Source organism: Jatropha curcas, chromosome 2 (assembly GCF_041381405.1).
Source record: "Jatropha curcas cultivar XTBG-Jc1 chromosome 2, XTBG_Jcur_1.0, whole genome shotgun sequence".
NCBI classification, from domain to species: domain Eukaryota; kingdom Viridiplantae; phylum Streptophyta; class Magnoliopsida; order Malpighiales; family Euphorbiaceae; genus Jatropha; species Jatropha curcas.
In genome coordinates this window covers 23,341,032-23,360,757 of record NC_143152.1, presented here as the reverse complement: position 1 = coordinate 23,360,757, position 19,726 = coordinate 23,341,032, and the positions used below count along the sequence as shown (strand labels likewise).

The following is a 19,726-nucleotide window of genomic DNA, read 5'->3' as shown; positions in this document are numbered from 1 at the left end:
TACTTAATCATTATGAAAATAAATACCATAGTTTAAGTTCTTGTGAGATTTTAGTCATTTCAATATACACCTTTGTGAACTTTGGTGGAGAACTTGAAAGTTTCTTGTAATGGCAGCAGCTATGGAGGGGGGTTTTGCCGCGATTTGAATTGAAACAAGCCATTGCTAGATGATTCGTTTCACCTAAATGTCGGATCCTAATTGTTTGATGGATTTCTACTAAATAAATGATCCAATCTTAGAATTTTCTAAGTAGTTGTGTTGGCAAATTGACCCCTTTCATGTCAAGAACAATGAAAAACTTGTAAGAATCAACTTAGAACCTTAAAAAAAAAAAAAAAAAAAGGAAAAGAAAAGGAAATCATGTACGAAAAGAATCATTATGCCAATGCTTAGATGCTAGATGTATTGGACTTATATATGACATCACTGCAACTATATCACTGTGATATGCTCTTTGTAGTTATATATGACTTGACTAATACTTAGATTCCTAGTGATGCATATTAGTTATGCTCTTAATTTGCGTTTTGTAGTGTGCCTGTGCCTGTTTCTGCCTTCTCTCACTCATTCTGTCATCAATTTCTGAGTCTGAACCATATACAACACAAATCTAACTTTCTTAGCTTAATTAGTTTTTGCACCCATTTCTGCCATGAATGTTCCTTTTTCAACTCTTTTTTTTTCCCTGTTTTTAATCAACTCTATAACGTTTAGTGCTAATATTGTTATGTTTTAATTGATTTTTAGTTTGGTATTGTTATTTATTATTATTCAATTTGAATGCATTTTTGATTGTCAAATTATTTAATTGAGATATTGGTTTGATCGTGTGTATTATTTATTTAGGTTGAATTTTGTTTTATTTTTGTTATATTTTAATATTATTACTATTGTTAGTTTATTATTTCAGTTTGAGAAATTTATTATACTTTTTTTTATATATTTCAGGTTGAATTTTAATGATTTTTTTTTCTATTTCAGGTTGAGAATTTGTTTTATTATTTCTGTTGCATTTTCGGGTATGGATTCAGGTTTCAAACGGATTGAATGAATTTATCATTAAACGAGTTCGGATAGTATGCGGATAACTCTAAACGGATTCGGGCAGTTAAATTGGTAATTGGGTTTGAGTAGTCTATTTCTAGTGGGTATCTGCCCCACTGCCATTCCTAATCCAATCCAGAGCAAAGTTGAGTCGTATTTTTAAAACTAAAGTGATGATATTTTGAGGTATTCGAGATGGGGTACCATGACCCATTTTCTACAACCGGATGTACCCAGCTGCAGGTAACAGTTGATTCTTTTAGAGTTGGAGAGCTAAACAGTTTTGACACATTTCAAAAATCTGCAGTCCCATAAAATTACACTTCCGCTCCTGCTTTCAGAACTCCTTTTCTGGTGGTAACTGATTATCGGTTAAAACATCAGAAATGGCAGTGGCGCCGGCCTCATTTGCAATAACACCACACAAAGTTTCCGTCTGTATCATGCTCCAAATGTATGCCATCCCCACGGAAACTATGCCGCCTTTCCCCTTCTCGTCTGTGGCGCAGCATAACCGCTTCGGTTTGTATATCTTATCTCTCGTCAAGGTAATTTCTCAACAATCAGTTGATGTTTCCAAATGTTGCAATGCTCGAAGTGTTAAGGAAAATTTTTACATGTGCAGTCTTTTGATGATATCTTGGAGCCAAAATTGGAGGAACTCATTAGTCAGTTGAGGGAAATTGGAGGTCCATTGGGCCACTGGTTAATTGATCATTTAACAAGTAGGGTTTCATCTCTTTCATCGCCTGATGATTTGTTCACCTTTTTTAGTGAAATGAGAGGTCAGTTTCTGTGTTGATGGCCACTGCTTATTTTTTTGGGCTTGCCCTTATGTTTATACCTTACATTAATTGAAGATTGTAAATTTGTTTGTTTAGGAATCCTTGGAGTTAACCAAGTTATTCTTGATCCGAATAGTATCCTTGGAATGTTTCTCCGTCGTTGTATACTGGCTTTCAACTTGTTATCTTTTGAGGTACTACTACATATATTTGGTCATTCTCAGTAAGTGAAAGATTTGTCCCCGGATACGTTGAAAGCTTCTATAGTAGAACTTATTCGAGAGGGCTCGGTGGTCTTAAGACTGGTTCTTTTCTTTACCCTTATATAGAAACTGAACTATGGAAGTTTTGTGGCTCCTTATAGTAATTTCCTGTTTCACTCTCACTTACCAATGAGCCAAACATGACAATTTTTCTTGATTTTTCATCGTCTAATGGTATGGCAATCTGAAGAAAGGTAGAGCTAGGCTCTTTCCTTCCTACCTCAAACACCTCTGGAAATGAAGTTTTGTGTTTATTCATTGTTTTATCGTTCATACAAGGGTTCTGATGTGTTCTATTTATCCTCTTTCCATCCAATAAGTTCTCTTTGCTATATTAGTTTCTTTTTATCATAATTAATTATTGATATTATATAAACCTTGTCTCTTAGTTTTTTCTAGCAAATAAATTAAATGCATGAGTGCTAGCTATATTTATCACTAACTCATTTCTTTTTGACTTCATGTGAAAATCTGTCATCATGTTACCCAATTCACATTTATTGAAAATTGATTACAAAAGGTGGATTGTAATTCTATGAGTCAATGATAAAGTAAGTTCTCTGGTGACCATAGTCTAACCTAGATATGCAGCTGATTTTTGTAAATGGTAAAATTTGCACGTTTTATCTGAAGTAATAATTATGCTATTATTCTCATCTCTCTGTTGCTGTCTTGACAGACCTATTTGACAAATATGAATTTAAATGCAGATGCTTGTTTTCTTTTCTCCAATTGCTAGAATGTTGGATTCAGATATTTTTGATGTTTGAATTTAATGCAGGGTGTGTGCCATCTATTGACAAATATAGGGATTTATTGTAAAGAAGCCCTTTCAAGTTGCCTGCCATATGATTTGCATCGTTTAGATGGTTCTAGTAATGATTTAGAGTCATTATCAGATTATGAAAATATGGACCTGGAGAATTTTGTTTTGGGGAAATTTACTGAGGAAATTGAAGAAAGAAAGCAGGCTAATGAAAGAGTTCCTTTTCACCTTCATGCACCCCAAGCACTCTGTTCATCGGTTGAAGGTATAATTTCTTTGTTACAGCAGAGCAAGAATTGATGCTGTGGAATCATTTAAGCATGTAAGGTTGAAGATGATCTCATTTAACAAGGGTTCTGTAAATTTTTGTTTTCCTCGTGTATTCTTAAAATATGTTTTACAAAAAGCTCGATTTTCTCTTGTGCATGATGAGTAAGTATTTGCTTAGGTTACCACATTCAGATGAAGTTTTTGGTGTCTGGCTTTCCTTCTTCGCTCTTTTGCTCCCTTCTTCTCTTATTATGTCTGTGCCATGGCTCTTTCATGTCTCTTTGTTTTTCTAAATGAATACTGTCTTGGTAAGTTTGCTGTTTGAGCGAAAAAACCTGCATAAGTGATTTCTTTCCCTCTCAAATCCTGTTTTCTTATTGCTTAGGTATATATCACCTAATCTAGAATGAGCTAATTTACTTTCTTCTTCAAGAAAGCCTCTAAGCTTAAGGAATGCAGCATTTTAATGCATCTTCATTTCTTTTGGAATAAGATCCTAGAATTGGCCTCGATGAAGTTCTCTTAATTTGCACTTTAAGTCAAATGTAGGAATTCACCAGTAACACTTTTATAATATATGCTTCTTTTGGATTTATTACTTCGGTTGTGAAGCATCAGATTAATAAGTATGAAATTAAATATACAGACATTATGGTTGTTGACAATCCAAGATCCAAACATGGTGATGTAGGTGTTGAAGGTTGCCCACATGTACATCCTCCAGGAAATGCATCAAGCGATGTTGATCCCTTCGGTGAGGTATTCCTACGAACAAACTGGCAGGTGCAAGGTTACTTAATGGAGCAAGCAGATGCAATTGAGAAGTAAGGTTTATGTTGATAACATATGCTAATTGTCCTTTTTAATTCCTTTGACCTATTTAAATGGTTGGAGATTTAAACGAATATAATGTTATTTTCCTCTTACAGACATGGCAGCTCTTTCTGTTCTAATGCTTTTGAACTTATTTTAAGGCAGATAAAAAAATTGGCTCCTGAGCTACATCGTGTAAGTTGAGATGCATGCTAATGTTAATTGACCTTTCTATTGTTAATTCCATCTTTTTCACTGTGTTGAGTTATGAGCCAGGTTCAATATTTACGTTACTTGAATAGCCTTTATCATGATGATTATTTTTCTGCTGTGGAGAATCTTCATAGCTACTTTGATTACAGGTAACCAACAAATTTGACCTGCTATTCAATTCCTTAATGTGCTAAATGAAAACTTATTGTGACTTGGTTTTTGCTTGTACACTTACTGTTACCTTACATTTCGTCTTCATTAGAGCTCAATTGCATATCTCTATTTGCAACTTCTTCATCATAGATGATTTTTTCCTTGCTTGAAGCATTTTTTTGGGGCTTTCTCATTAGTCCATATCGTTTATTTATTTATCTGCATCATGTATTTCTTTGATAAGAATGAGCAAAATTTTCTTATTAATGCAAGTGATATAAATATTATATCCTTTTCTTTAATCAAGCCAAGCTATAAAATCATGTTTCCTTTTGAGACCCTGTTGATTTGATCTTTCTTGGTTGTTCCATGTTCTTGAAATGAAGCCTTGAATCTAAAACAATTTTAGATTCTGGTGATGGTTCAACATTCTTAACAATGTTTAAGAAAGATCAAAGGATTGAAAAATATTTTGTGAACAAAATCTTATGATCCTTTTCTATGATATGGAACTGATGCAAGATATATTTGAAACCTTTCCCCTTTACTTGAATGCTTCAATTTTAGAGTTTGTAATGATGAATGATGAATCTATAAGATAGGATCTCAGAGGCTATAGTTTTGATTTTATGGTGGAAAAAAAAAAGAGAAGGATTTTGGGATGGGGGAGGCACCAATGGCAATGAGGTAATGATATACATTTGGTGGGATTCTTCTGGATGAAGAGGAAAATTTTCTAAAGTATTCCACCTATTCTCTAGTTCTTTACTGAGTTGATTTCTAATTATGTTGAGATCTGTAGGGCATATAAGGTTATATATTAATTTTTATGTTGAGATCTGTAGGGCATATAAGGTTATATATTACCTCTCTTTTTCCCTTTTTCAAATAATTTGTAATGATTGCAGTTCTATTTGAAATCATCTCATGTCTACTACTTATTGCTTTACATGTGGCAAGTAGTAGAAGAGTGGGAAACGATGAAAGGATATAATATAGGTGGATTTGAGATAAAGAGTAGAGGTATCGAGGGTGAGGAATGGTGGGGCTTAAAGTAGAAATGCTGGTGAGAAAATGCAGTGAAGCAAGATGTATGAATTGAATTTTGATACTTGCTTAGCATCCTGACATTATGTACTTACTTTACCTATCGTAATTTGCAAATAATATGAAGCTAAAAGAACCTTAAAGCCAATAGTATTTACCTCAATGGTAAGATCGGTGTGAGATTTAAGGGTTTGATTCCACCAATGTTCAAATGAAGGATCCCAATTCAATGAATCAATAATTATAATTCGATACTGTACATGCCATCTTCTTCATATTTTCTTGATAATCCTTCTATGTTTTAGCGACCTCAATATTGAACAATGAATAAAGGCAGGCATGAGAGAAAAAAATAGTGGTTAGTGATAGTGAGGCCCAATTCTTGACTAGAGGGTATACCATGATAGTAATATTGTGTAATATAGTATAGTAACATTTTCCTCTCTCATTTTTTTTTGTTTTAAAAAATTATTTAATTCCTTGCCCACTATGGTGAGTATTATAGGAATGGCCCCAAAATTTTCAAATCATTGATGTCATGTAGCACAATATCATATCAAATTTCATTCCATCTTGGTCTGGAATTGACAAATGAACATCCAAAACCAAATTCAAACAGTGATTTGAAGTTGGTTTTGGATTTTTTTTTAAAATTCTAGATTTCATTAAGATTGCATATCTTGAATTAATGTCTTTGATATATTTTCCTTTCATCATCTAATCATTTGAAGCACCCATGCATTAAAAGATGACTTTTGAGGCCCCAATCTTCATCGGTTCATGTCGAATGAATTTGTTGATTCTCAATGTTCAAATAAACTAATTTGATGAATATTATTACAAAAGTGCAGGGACTGAGGGATTCGATTTTGTTCCACCTTCTTCTGGGTCTAGTAACTCTGAAAGATATGAGATTGCTTTGTTATGTTTGGGGATGATGCATTTCTACTTTGGGCATCCAAAGCAAGCTTTGCTGGTAAGCACGTGGCATCAAAAACATTTGGGTTTTTTCTATTTACTTTATTTTGTTCTTTCATGATTATTGTCATTTTTCTCATTTTTCTGCTTGCCAATGTTCAGGTCTTGACTGAAGCAGTTCGTGTTTCTCAAGAGGTAATCTCAGTTTATGCTTTCTTTACTAGTTGCATTATATAATGTTCATTTGGAATAAAAATTCTGAAGCTTTTGATATGAGATTTTGATTTTGGGGAAGAGGGAGCGGAGAGATGTCCTGGCTGACATTTTGTTGAAATTAACATTAGTGGAGGGGAGTTAACATGGTAGACTTTAAGCACCAATCATGGTATTTAAAGAAATTTTCTGAGATATAGTAGTTATTTTGTATTTTAAGTAGTAGGTGGGAGTATTTGGTCAGTTTGGTTTGAAATTTGAATTTTTTATTATATTAATATTTTTATAAATTTATAAATTAAAATACTACAGAAATATATTTTTTTATGTAAATATATATAATTTGGTTTTGTTTGATCCTTTTTGTTTTTTGTAAAAGAAACCAAACCAAAAAAATCGAAATCCAAAACCGAACCGAACTGAATTATTAAAAAAAAAAAACAAACCAAATTACCAAAAATAAATTGGTTCAGTTCAGTTTTCGGTTAACCCAACCATTTGCTCACCCCTAGTAAGGAGAGAGGAGAATTTATTGTTAATCCCTCTCACAACTTTTTTGGGTTGCACAGATGGACATAAATAGGAGGGTTTTTGGTGCAGGTTTACTTCCATTATTAAAATTGATTCGTCTTTTCTATTGTTTGTATATTGGTCAATATACTTACAGATGCGCAATTCCTGCTTCTTTTTTTTCATAGATAGACAAACCTTTGTATACATGAATTGTTGCCTCATTGGTGTTGTACTTAAGTATGTCTCTGTCAAATATGACTATGAAACCAAATTTCTACGAACACTCTGTTTGGATAACAGCGGAGGAAGGAAAGAAAATTGAAGGAAAATAAGGAGGGAAAGAAAATTTTAAATATAAGCTGTTGTCCTTCCTTTTGTATGGACAAAAGGGAGGGGAATGAAATTAAAATCATTTTCTTTTCTCTGTGGTTCTTTATTTTCTCTCCAAATGGAGGAGAATAAATATGGAAGGAAAATAATGCTTATCAAGCTTTATTTTCATTCATTGAATTTCTGTCAGACATGGAAAAATGGAAGATATCATAATCATTAGAACTTCGCTTTCAGATGGTTGGGTTCATGATTTTACAGGATTTGCTTTTCAATATGATGTTGCATGTGTTATTTATTTGAGTTATGTTTTTTGCACCAGTGCCTGATTATCTTGCATTTTTGCAGCAAAGTAATGACAGTTGTCTTGCTTACACTTTAGCGGCTATCTGCAACTTGTCATCTGAAATTGGTAGCTCAATTATGACTGGAATACTTGGGACATCATGCTCGCCTATGACCAGCATGGGCACTTCCGTTTCTGTTGCACAACAGTTGTTTGTTCTCTTGAGAGAGTCTTCAAAGAGAGCAGAAAGTTTGAAGTTGAAAAGATTGATTGCTTCTAATCATCTTGCAATGGCTAAATTTGATTTGATGGTAAGAAAGTGAATCTAGATTCTTGTTTTTGTCAACTTGCTACCACTTGTTTCATTTCTTGAAGAGTAGTGTCAATGTGTTGTGAGCATGATCATGCAAGCATTTTTGTGTTAGTGCATTAATTACTTGTTTTATGATGTCTTACTGGCAACAATTTCTTCCTATATTACGTAGCTTAGATCTGATAGCATTACCTTCAGTCAAATCCCTCAAGGACCGATATATTGATAACATATCTAGGATTACCTCCAATCTACTACTGAAGAAATACATTTCTATATCATCATTTCTTATTTTATTTGAGTTAATGTAAGTTTGCTTCCAGTTATAACTATTGACTAGTTAATTTTGTTACAAAGTTAAAATAGAATTTAGTAATTTAGTGCATTAAATTACTTGTTTTATGATGTTTTATTCACAACAATTTCTCTCTATATTACATAACTTAGATCTGATAACATTACCTCCAGTCAAGTCCCTCAAGGACAAGGACCAATCATTGGTGACATATCTAAGATTACCTCCAATCAAATACTTAAAGGGCTAATACATTCTTATGTTATCAGTTCTTATTTTATTAGAGGCAATGTAGGTATGCTTTCAGTTATAACTATTCATTGGTTAAATTTGTTACAAAACTAATGTAGGTTTTAGTAATTCAGTTTTATAAAATTGAATCTGAGAGAATGTTTATTTGCGTGCAATAGCATTTATAGGCACATACGAATACATGATTGCAAAATGCACTGGCAAGCACATGGATATATAAATTGCCCGTTCATATTACTGCAAGCATTATACTTGTTTGGGAGCTATAATGGCAAAAGTTTTAATATTTGTTTGTATGTATATCATTTGCATGGTCTTATCATGAAATATATGTTGTGCACTTTATTGGTTAGTGTTCTGTCCCAAATTCACGAGGATAAATGTGAGGATCTCAATTTTGTATTTGTTTTATGGAAAGCTTTTCATGGGGAAGGCCATGAAGGATACCCTGAACCAGCTGATATGATGTTAACATTGAAGTATAACTATTGAGTGGAAAAAACTTGTTTTTTTATTTCTGAGCATACTGAATTACATTGTGATAAGAGTCAGCGGGCAGAGCTTCAAGTCCTTAATCTTGTTGTATTATAAGTAATTTGGGATTGTTTTTGCATCATTATCATGTGCAGCATGTGCAAAGACCTCTGCTATCCTTTGGCCCTAAAGCTTCCATGAAGCTAAAAACTTGTCCAATCAATGTTTGCAAGGTAAATACACCTTCAGTAATTATACTATACATTTACCATATAGAGACATACTTTCATTTCGATTTTGCTTCTAATTGTTTCTGTTCCTGTTGCATTAATGCAGGAACTGAGGTTATGTTCTCATCTAATTGGTGAATTTGCTTCTGAAACTTCCTCTGTGACAACTGATTGTGCTTTTAGTACTGCCTGGCTTAAAAATTTGACAAAACCAACGGGTTCACTAGTGTTGATTCAGGAGAATGGATCTGGACAAAATTTCCACACTTTTTTCTGTGCACAACCAAGTTCAATTCCTAGATCTGTTCTGCAATTATTAGGCTCTTCGTACTTGCTCCGTGCAACTGCTTGGGAGACATATGGCAGGTGATCTTCAACAAAGATAGGAGTACCTTTTAATTTGTAGTTGATGTTCATAGACTTCAAACAATTATTTGCAAACTTCTATGAATAGTATAAAAGAATCTGTAATTTATAGCAAGGTACTATTTTCCTGGATTTGAGGGATAGGGAATCAAGTTTGCATTTATATTTTGGGGGTGTTTGCTAATCAGGAATGGTAAATCAGGCGTAGAATGACGTTTATAGCCTGATTTTCATTGTCACTTGAGGACTGGGTATCAGAAACTGAAAAAATGGGAATGAGTAGTAATTTCCATTTGCATTCTCTTTAACCTAGATATCAGATGGTTTTTTGGTGTTGATTTTTGATATGTAATTGGGAAATGATTTAGGAAACTCATGTTGCACAAAGTCTACCTCTCCCTTTTCTTTTTGAATTTTTTTCTTGAGTGAGATTTTTGGCTTAAAGTAAGCATATGGGAACAGAATATTCGGCAGTGGCAGAATGAAATTTCTAAGTCGATGAATTCTATCCAATACTAATCAGACACAGTGTTTACTGTTGTCTTTTCATAAATGTATAATTGTTTTTGTTGTTTGAGAATTCTGGGCCTGGTGATTGTTGATTGAAATTTTCAAATGTAAAGACTAAATTCTTTAACTGCTGGTTGAAGATATCATGCTTAGTGCCTTTCTTTTCCTTTTATCTTTGTTAACAGTACTCCTCTTGCTCGAATAAATGCTCTGGTTTATGCAACTTGCTTTGCTGATTCCTCAAGGTAAAGTTCAGATGTAATTTTAAAAATTTACTTATTCTTATTTTGTTTTTCACTACTTTCTGTTCTCTATTTCATTTTCCCCACAAAGCTAGTTACAATGAGGCTGTATTTGTCTTGCTTGTCTCAAGTTCATCAGATGCAGCACTAGTGCATGCAAAGCTTATCCAACACATAGCGGCATTTCAAGGATACAAAGGTTAGATTGATATCCAAACACCAACTTGTTAGCCTTGCATTTGGTTTTTAGAATGTTGCATATGTGAAACACATGCAGAATGCTTTGTTTGATTAATATTTTTCAATTAGGTGAAACAATCGTTGTTGTAAATTTTTGAGATTAATACTCATTAATGTCATGTCCAGATGTTCAGTCAAATCTTTAGAATATAATTATATGTAGTCCAAATCACAATACCTTGGAAAAAAAAAAAAAAAGCTATGAGATGCATTTGCAGTATTTGGATTATGTTCTCTCTTCTGGGCTTGAAGGCAGGTTAGGATTAACTCAACCTTAAAAAGTAAAGAAATCACTGTTATTTACTTTGTACATATTTTATCTCTCTTAATCTTGGTAAAATATGGCATAAGCTTGGAATTTTGAGAACAAAAGTTAGTTATTATGATCTTTGTTTATTTTTTAAATTCCAAAACGACTTTCAAACCCTTTTTTCTTTAAAATTCTTAGCGCTTCTTGGTTAAAGATACTAATACACAATTCCTAAACAATTTTTTATTGCTAATATTAATGTTGGTACTGTGTTGACTGTAGGCGTATCTAGGTTCATGATTGTTCCAATGAAACTTTGAGAGACGCTCTTAGGTGGGAACTGTAATTGGGATGGGGGGAACTGTTTGTTGAGATTCAAATGTCTTGAATGAACATACGAGGGAGGAAGGAAATAAGGAGGGAAAAGGTTGGGGGTGGGAGAAATATTTCCTCTTTTTAGATATTGGGTAAAGGAAAGTTGTTTTACAAATAGTAGAATGTCTATTTTGCCTTCTCACTTTTCAGATAAGATAAATAATTGTAAGGTTAGAAATATTTCCACCCATATTCTCTCCAATTGGGACATAGTGAATTGAGGGCCCCACATTTCATTTTCCCCTCTCCAAAATAAGATTTAGGGAAAATTCTTTTATTTTCATGCTCACTTAATTTTGCCTTTTCAAACATAGTGCTGAAGTTCTAAAATAGTGAGCCAGCAATTAATTTACTTAAATAACATCTTTTATAGCCTTAGGGACTCAAAACTTACTTGGTAATGTCCCAAATAATCCTTATATAGAATCTACATCATAATTTTACGTTTCTCAAGTCTTTAAACTTTATATATTTATTCATTTATTGTTAGTTTTTTGTTTTATATCATATATTTTTATTATATATATGACTAATTCTTAATTTTAAATTTACTTTATGGCTACTGGAAGAGTGGATTCAAAGCAATGTCTCAATACGCTTTGTTTGTGGACCCTTTCCCTTCTACCGCCACTGATGCCTTTGAAAATGCATGGATGCACGATTCCTTTTTATGCTAGTTTTCACCATTATGATTTTAGCATTCTGCTGTAAAGTAGAAAAGACTTCTGAATTAATTTATTCAGTCTCTGTATCTCTCTCTCCCTCTTGTTCTCCTCTCTTCCTCTCCATGCTTGTCCAAATGTTAATATTAAATTATAGTTGGCCCATTCAGTTCCCCTTTTCTTTTAGCCACATGACTGCTAGATTACTTTGTTAATATTGAGCCATACATGTATCAAATGAGTGCAGTTGGAACTTCCAAAATTGTATAATCGGAGGATTATCTTTCACTGGTGTGCCTTTAAATGTTATGCAGTATGAATGGGCTACAGCATTTTGACCGTGGTTCAAATCATAGTTCTCCATTTCTAATTCTTTTTCTTCCTTCTAATAAAATTCCTTCTCTTGTAAAAGAAATGGACTTCCATATTGTATTTCTGCTTTAATCGCTAGAGTTCTTCCAAATTGCTGTTCTGCTTTATTCTCCAGCATGCTTGCTGCTTAGACCTTGATATGTTCCGCTCAGTTTGAAGTGAACTGCACAACAAAACAACAGTTGGTCTCTGTTTTCCTCTGTCACACTCACCTCCAAAGAAATTCTGAATTTATATCATCATGGATAGACAAAGCTCATAATATTCAGACGTTGTTTTTTATTATGTCCTTTTTTTCTAATCAATTCCTTTCTGTTTACCTGCAGAAGCCTTTTCTGCTCTTAAATTAGCCGAAGAGAAATTTTTATCTGTCTCAAGATCAGTAATTTTGGTATTGAAACTGCAGCTGCTTCATGAACGTGCTTTACATAGGTGAGGCTACTGACATTAGTATTACACGTCTCTCATATAATTCTTATTTATTACCTTCCATCTAAAATATTTATTTTGAATTAAGCTAACTTTACCATTGTTCAGGGGACATCTAAAACTAGCACAACAAGTATGTGGTGAACTTGGAGTTTTGGCTTCGTCTGCCACTGGTGTGGACATGGGGCTGAAGCGAGAAGCAAGCCTTCGCCATGCTCGTACATTGCTTGCAGCAAATCAATTCAGCAAGGTTTATATATTTTCAATTACTAGCTCTTAGAATTAAATTTTCTCTCATCTAAATCTAAAATAAGGATCAAGGATTTTCATGTTAACGAAATCAACAGTGTTATTCTCTTCTAAAAGGAAAAGTTTTTGAACGAAACAAGAAGAAATGACACAGTGTTATTCTCTTTTAAAAGCAAAAGTTTTTGAACGAAACAAGAAGAAATGACAAAATATAGCTTTAAGTTGTAAATTGTGAACTGCTATTTGGTTCCATTTGTTTTCTCAATTTCATTTTCTTTGTAACTGCTACATAGTCCATCAACCAAGGTTAAGAGTCTGAATTAGACCTCTCCCTCTTAACGGACTCTATCCTAAGTCCACCAAGCCAAGTCTTCCATTGGTGTCTCAAAAATCTAAGACTGAATTACATACACTATGACTAGCTTGTAATTAGCCCTTTGTAAGATATATATATATATATATATATATATATATATATATCTACGTGAACATTTGACATATCTATGCGCATTTTGAAGTTTTGAGGGGCATTCAGTTCTGTAGGAAGAATAAAAGGTTTGCTGAATTTGAACTTTGTGGTTTTTGAGGAAGACAAGCAAAAAGGTTATGGATTTGTATTATGTTTGCCCTAATCTTTGGTTCATTTGGTTGTAGAAGGATGTTAGGATTTTTTGGGAATCTAAATTTTTGTGGTTATTCTGGATGAGTTTACTTTTTTTTTTTTTTTTTTGGGCTTATATTGTTTCTGCTTCTGAAGTTTTTGGAACAGACATTTAGCAGGTTTGGAAGGCTTTGCTTTGTGAATTTTAAAATTGATGCTGCATTAATCTAAATGTTTCATGCGATTATGACCTAGTTAAATTCATCAAGGCACTGGCTTGATATATTTCTTGCATTTTTCTGTACTAACCTAGTTTATTCGCCATGGTATTAGTTTGTGTATTCCTTTTATCCAAAATCTTCTACCTAGTCTGACATCTTCTCCTCAGGCTGCAGGTGTTGCACATTCCCTCTTTTGTATGTGTTACAAATTCAATATGCAAGTTGAGAATGCCACTGTTCTTCTTCTGCTAGCTGAAATTCACAAGGTACATTGGAACATTTGCATGACATATATTTTTAGATGTAATTATCTTGGCTGTCCCTAGGCATTGGCTTTAAATTCTTTCGTGTCATCCTCAGGAAGATGGAGAAAAATAAACTGCCTAGTGGCAAATTGTACTTTATCATGATGAATAAAGAAAATTAGAGAGAAGTTGCACAATTGAAAACTGGAAAATTTTTTGGACAATTTTTCCAATAAAACTGAGAAAAGAGGGGTTTTTTTTTTTTTTTTTCAGTGATATTTTTCCAAAGAGAGCTAGAAAGCCAATTGGGACCTATTTGGTATGGTTGTTTTGGCTTTTGTTTCTCAGTTGCTAAAGGACTTATATTATTAAAATATATGTTTTTTTTTTTTTATTATTTGGTGTTTGGAAAGAGAAAAACAAGTTGCCCACCGGAAGGGAGCCCACAAAAAGTAGTTTTTCATCGTTTTATCTACTCATTTCCCTAGGTGACTTTAGTGTAGGATCATTGAAACCAAAAACCAACAACATAGATGATACCAAACAATCCTTTGTTTTCCAACATTATGGCTTACTTCAAGGAAACAGGTTTTATAAGTTTCCCAGTGTTCCCAGGGTTATTGGAGCTTTGTTTTCTGTTGGAAAACACGGAAACTTTGCTAATTTAGTTACCTATTGTGCTGAAGTCCGTGCTTCAAATCCGAGCCTATATATATATTTTTTCATTTTTTTAACATAATTTTCTGTTGGTCCTCAACACTATTGTTACTTCTTTTAACTGTTTTTTTACTTGTGTTTTCATCCTTCATTTCTTATTTTCCTTTTATTTCTTTCCTAATCAATATTAACAAAATAGTTTCTTTCCTTATATTTTTAATTTTATTATTTACTTTTCTTTTTTAACAACATTATCATTTTTTTTCCTAACAATAACATTGTACAAATATTTTCACTTAAATATATTACAGTTATGGCTATAAATTAAATAAAATATTATGGTTCCCTTTTTTTATTTTTAAACAAATTAGAAGAATAAAAATATGATAGAGAGAAATTGATGACTTATTGCAAAATAAGTAATGCAACATCGAAATATTTTATGAATTTTTATTTTCTAGCTATTGAAAACAACTATAATGTGAAAATGTTTTCTGGTTATCAAATTGGAAAATGATTTTCTATTTTTAACAAATGAACAAGTTTCTCAGATTTTCCTTAGGAAACTAAAATGAAAGTTTTCGAAGAAAATGGAAAATGGAAACAAAAAACTATTTTCTATAAAGTAACAAGCTCTCTAGAGATTGTTTGGATGGAGGGTATTTGGAGATTTTTGAGGTAAGGTAAGGTAGGGTTAGATTTTTTGGTTGTTTGGAAATGGGATTTAAGGGAGGGAGGGTTTTTTATATGGTAATTTAAAGGGTGGAAAACTATCCAAATCTGCCACTTTTCAACCCACCAAATGGGGAGTGAGGAGGGTTAAAGGTTTTAGTTTCCTATTAATTCCATGTTTATTTTTTAAGAACCCCAAATTATCCCCTTCACTTTTCTTTTTATTTTTTTCTGTCTTTTCCTTTTTCCTACTTAATTTAGGAGGAACTAATTGAATATTCAAAAATTAATATTTCATTTAAAATAATAATTCTAAGCAATTTATATATATAAAATAACACCTTTTCATGAGAAGAGGACTTTTGTAATCTTCATATTTAATCTTGCATGGTCCAACACTTGCAAACCAAACAACATAAGGTTATTAAACCTTCATTTGCCTTATCTTCCTTCCAAACATAAAAAAGAGCATTTCTTTGCTAACCATACCCTCTCTCACCTTATTTTACTTTAATAAACCTTCCCTCACCCCATTCAAATGAAACCTTGGAGTTTTATAAAGGTACACCATCTAGTATCATTATGGAGTAAAATGTTTAGAGAATCCTATTTTTATATTAGTTGGAATTAGTGGCAAAGCTAGAAGTTTAGTTAGTGGGCGCACAAATGTGTCACGTTACCAAAAAAATTTTTAATTGTATTAAAATAATAAAATACTAGTTATTGTAGTTAAATTTACAATTTGTTAGACATTGAGGTTGAAACTTCATTTTTAAAAAATATCATTTTAGATGCTGTTGAAAACAACAATTTAGTAGTCTGTTTAGTTCTTTTAAAGCTTTTATTAATAGATCATTTAAAATTCACATTTACACTTTAATGATGGTTGATCAATAGATACATTTTAGTTTGCAGGTTAGCTTTTCTTACACATGTTAAATGTCAAATGATAGTTCTGCATGTCACTATGGATGAAATGAATTAATGCATCATTAATTCTGTTCCTGTCACATGGTAGTGCAGTATATTTTCCATGGATGCTTTATATTGAGGTGATGGGATAGAACAGTAAGAATTATTTCATGTGTGGTCATCAGAAATCAGGAAATGCTGTTTTAGGCCTTCCATATGCATTGGCAAGCCTCTCATTTTGCCAGTCGTTCAACTTGGATCTTCTCAAGGCATCAGCTACTCTGACCCTCGCTGAGTTGTGGCTTTTGTTGGGATCGCAGCATGCAAAAAGGGCCTTATCACTTATCCATGGGGCTCTTCCAATGGTTCTTGGCCATGGGGGTCTGGAGCTTCGAGCCAGGGCTCGGATTGCCGAAGCAAAATGCTATCTTTCTGATCCAAGCTATTCAGGTTTTCCCTATTATTGTTTAATTCTATCTTTCGTTACAGTATGGTGCTTTCTCCAGTACCAAGAGAATGAGAAAAATAAATCTTTTAGAAGGGCTGTGTTGTGAAAATTTTTTACTTCGTTAGGTCTAGTTGGACCTTCTGATTGCTATGCATGTAGTAGCTATCCCGATTTTTGGATAATCATTGGATTTTCCTAACCTCAGTTAACTTGGCTTGGGTCACATCCATTGTGATATATGTGGCATTACAATTTATTAAGCTTAATTCAAGCAGTGTTGCTTATGTTTCTCGACATGGTTTCTCTTGTTTATGTTCCACATGCGACACGATGGATTGCTGTTTTTCATTCATATGCTTGCTTTTCCTTGATTTTTTGTTGAGCAAACTCTCCTGGAACTTGCTTCTGACATTGACATCTCTATGCTTTTTCGGTTTTCTCTTTAGTTTTTGAAGATTCTGAGATTGTGCTAGAATCTTTGAAGCAAGCTTCTGATGAGCTTCAGGTGTTGGGGGTAAGTTATTTCTATATCACGTTCTGGTTTTGCCTAGCATAGGAGTCTCTATGGTCCAAATTCTGACTGATTTTCTCCTACAAGTTCAAAAAGTGTTTTGGTCAAATAAATTGGGTGGTAAAAAATTGTATGGTGAATCAATTAAAAATTTTTATTAATGCCATTATAAGCAGCTGACTTACAATAGCAATGGAGTAAAAAGGCTATCAGTTCAAATTTCTTGATGTTGTACGAGTGATTTGCTAGTAACTTCAGTCATTTCTTAATTTGATGAGTTGGCTTTTGAATAAAGTTTGAGTTGACAGGTACCAATAAAAATTTTTATAAGAGAGCAAGACTATTGTTTTTTTCTTTACTTCGTGAGACATGAGAATTGCTTTAGTTATTAAATTTAATAAATTGCTTCATAATGTAAGATATTATCTGCTTCCTGCAACTCAAAACCATGTGGAAAAATTTATTCATGTGATGCCATAGTTTTGTGCTTACCATTGCTGATTTCTGGAGTCCATAAAGAATTGTTTTAGGACAGTGGCAGTCACTAATGTAATGTAAAGAAGTTCATTCTAACTTCAGAAAAAAAAAAAAAAAAAAAAAAAAAAAAAAAAAAAAAAAAAAAAAAAAAAAAAAAAAGAAAAAGAAAAAAGAAAGAAAGAAAAAGAAAAAGAAAAAGAAATAATTGGCTTGAAAATCTTATAATATAACCCTTTTGACCCTATTTAGCATTAAGATTGAAACTGATTTTTTGGAGCACTGTTTTAGATGTTAGAAAAAGAATAATTTTGGAATGTTCAGTTGTTTTAAAGTTTTTCTTGTCAAAATATGTGAAATTCATTTAAGAATTTCAATGATTTCAAATCAATAATGCGTGCACACCTTTATTGTGAGGTTCTCACTAAGTTTTCATTTCCATGGTACTTTAGTTCGCTCAATGAATTTGCAGTTTTTTTATAGGTTGTTCTTCGGTTTCAATATCATTGTTCAGATAATAAGGCTAGGTTGCTTTTTCTTGGGCAGTATCATGAACTGGCTGCGGAAGCGTTCTACTTGATGGCCATGGTATATGGCAAACTGGGAAAACTAGAGGAAAGGGAAGAAGCTGCAGCTTCGTTCATGAAACATGTAATGGCTCTTGAGAATCCTCAGGATGAGGATGATCCTTTGTTCAATTCATTATGATAAAAACCAAAATTGTCTTCCATATGAATTTAAATTATGAATTATTTAATATTTTATCTATTTGATCTCCCTTGAATTTAATTTATGCTGTTACTTCTGCTCATTCCTGTCATAATCTAGAGATGAATATGTATAAAAAGAAAAGGTGTTAATAGAGTTGGTCAGTGATCCTTTTCTCGTTGTAAATCAATATATTAGAGCATCCCTAATGCTAACGTGGAGTGTGGCTGATGTGCCATGGAAATAGGCGTGAATGAAGATGTGAATGAATGTTTATTTATAGGCATTGAATTTTAAAATCTCTCTAATGCAACCAATCATTATAGAGTAATAAATCTCACATTGTCTAAGAGACCTTTTAAAAATAGGTGGTGTGGTAGATTGTGTCTATTTATTTATTTTTTTTTACATATCAGCTTAACATATTAAATAGACATTAGCATTGGAGAATATTTTTTAAACAATCTTTTTATTTTTCTGATGTGGCAATTAAATAAGAGCAATGTATGTTAACATTAGAGTTGTTGTTAGTTGAACTCAAAAGAGTTTGTTTGATAAATTAATTTAATTAAATTTGTTGAATTTCATTAATAAATCTTTTTTTTTTTTTTTTTTTGGTATGTGAAGGAAACCCTTTTGCAATTTTATATCATTAATTTTTTGCGGTGTTCCTAAATATTAATTGTAGAAAGTCACTTTTGAATTTATAATCCAAAATGTGTCACCTTCTACAAGCTTTTCCAACGGAGCAAAAATTTGAAACAATCCGTAAAAGCTACATTTTATAGAATCTACTTAACATGACTAACGTATATAAATTCTTTATATACGATGGTATTTGTCTAGTTATGCAGATTTTCATTTAGTTTAAATATGAACTGAAACTTTTCATTTTACCCCAATAATGAACAAGCATGAATTTTTAAATGAATTATTAAAATCCATTAACATAAAAATCAAGGTCTGTTCTACAAAAAAAAAAAATAAATAAATAAATAAATAAATAAATAAAAAGAAAAAGAAAATAATGTCTTTGTTGCAGAAGTGAATAATGTTTTGAATTTGGCTATTTTTCTTACCCAAACCAAACGTTACCTTAGTATATCTGAAGCAGAAAAGTGTGCATGGATTTGGTACCAACCAACCCTTTATAATAATGGGACAGATGTTAACTAACTTATCAAGTCAGTGAATGTCAACTGCCAACAGATCTCTCCTTGTTCTCATCTCATTTATTTCTGTGTAGATCATCTCTCTTAAGTGGCTAATAGTTATCCTCTTGGAACACACATCTTTGAGGATCTTCCTTCATAAATGGCTTTGCGGATTGTAGATGATTCTATTGGTGTATCTTAAACTACAATGTGCATCTATTTTTAGAGCTTTTGCTCTCATTTTTTA

The 19,726-nt window shown here is 32.5% G+C and overlaps 1 protein-coding gene across 2 annotated transcripts; it reads left to right on the top strand.

The window, feature by feature from the left end:
- Positions 1-1,198: 1,198 nt before the first annotated feature.
- LOC105636204 (anaphase-promoting complex subunit) lies at positions 1,199-18,406 on the top strand. 2 transcript variants are annotated; one of them, XM_012219410.4, is made up of 20 exons: positions 1,205-1,595; positions 1,673-1,832; positions 1,929-2,026; positions 2,877-3,126; positions 3,823-3,955; positions 4,061-4,139; positions 4,221-4,306; positions 6,204-6,333; positions 6,438-6,470; positions 7,680-7,928; positions 9,107-9,184; positions 9,288-9,547; positions 10,243-10,302; positions 10,431-10,498; positions 12,525-12,630; positions 12,736-12,877; positions 13,866-13,964; positions 16,370-16,634; positions 17,079-17,146; positions 18,164-18,406. In XM_012219410.4, exons 1-20 carry the CDS (start codon positions 1,434-1,436, stop codon positions 18,323-18,325), a joined length of 2,688 nt encoding a protein of 895 aa, XP_012074800.1. In that variant the 5' UTR covers positions 1,205-1,433; the 3' UTR covers positions 18,326-18,406. The 2 variants fall into 2 exon arrangements, with proteins under 2 accessions (XP_089574073.1, XP_012074800.1); XM_089717947.1 differs by lacking the exons at positions 16,370-16,634; positions 17,079-17,146; positions 18,164-18,406 and adding an exon at positions 16,296-16,343 and having other exon boundaries at positions 1,199-1,595.
- The last annotated feature ends 1,320 nt before the right edge of the window (positions 18,407-19,726 follow it).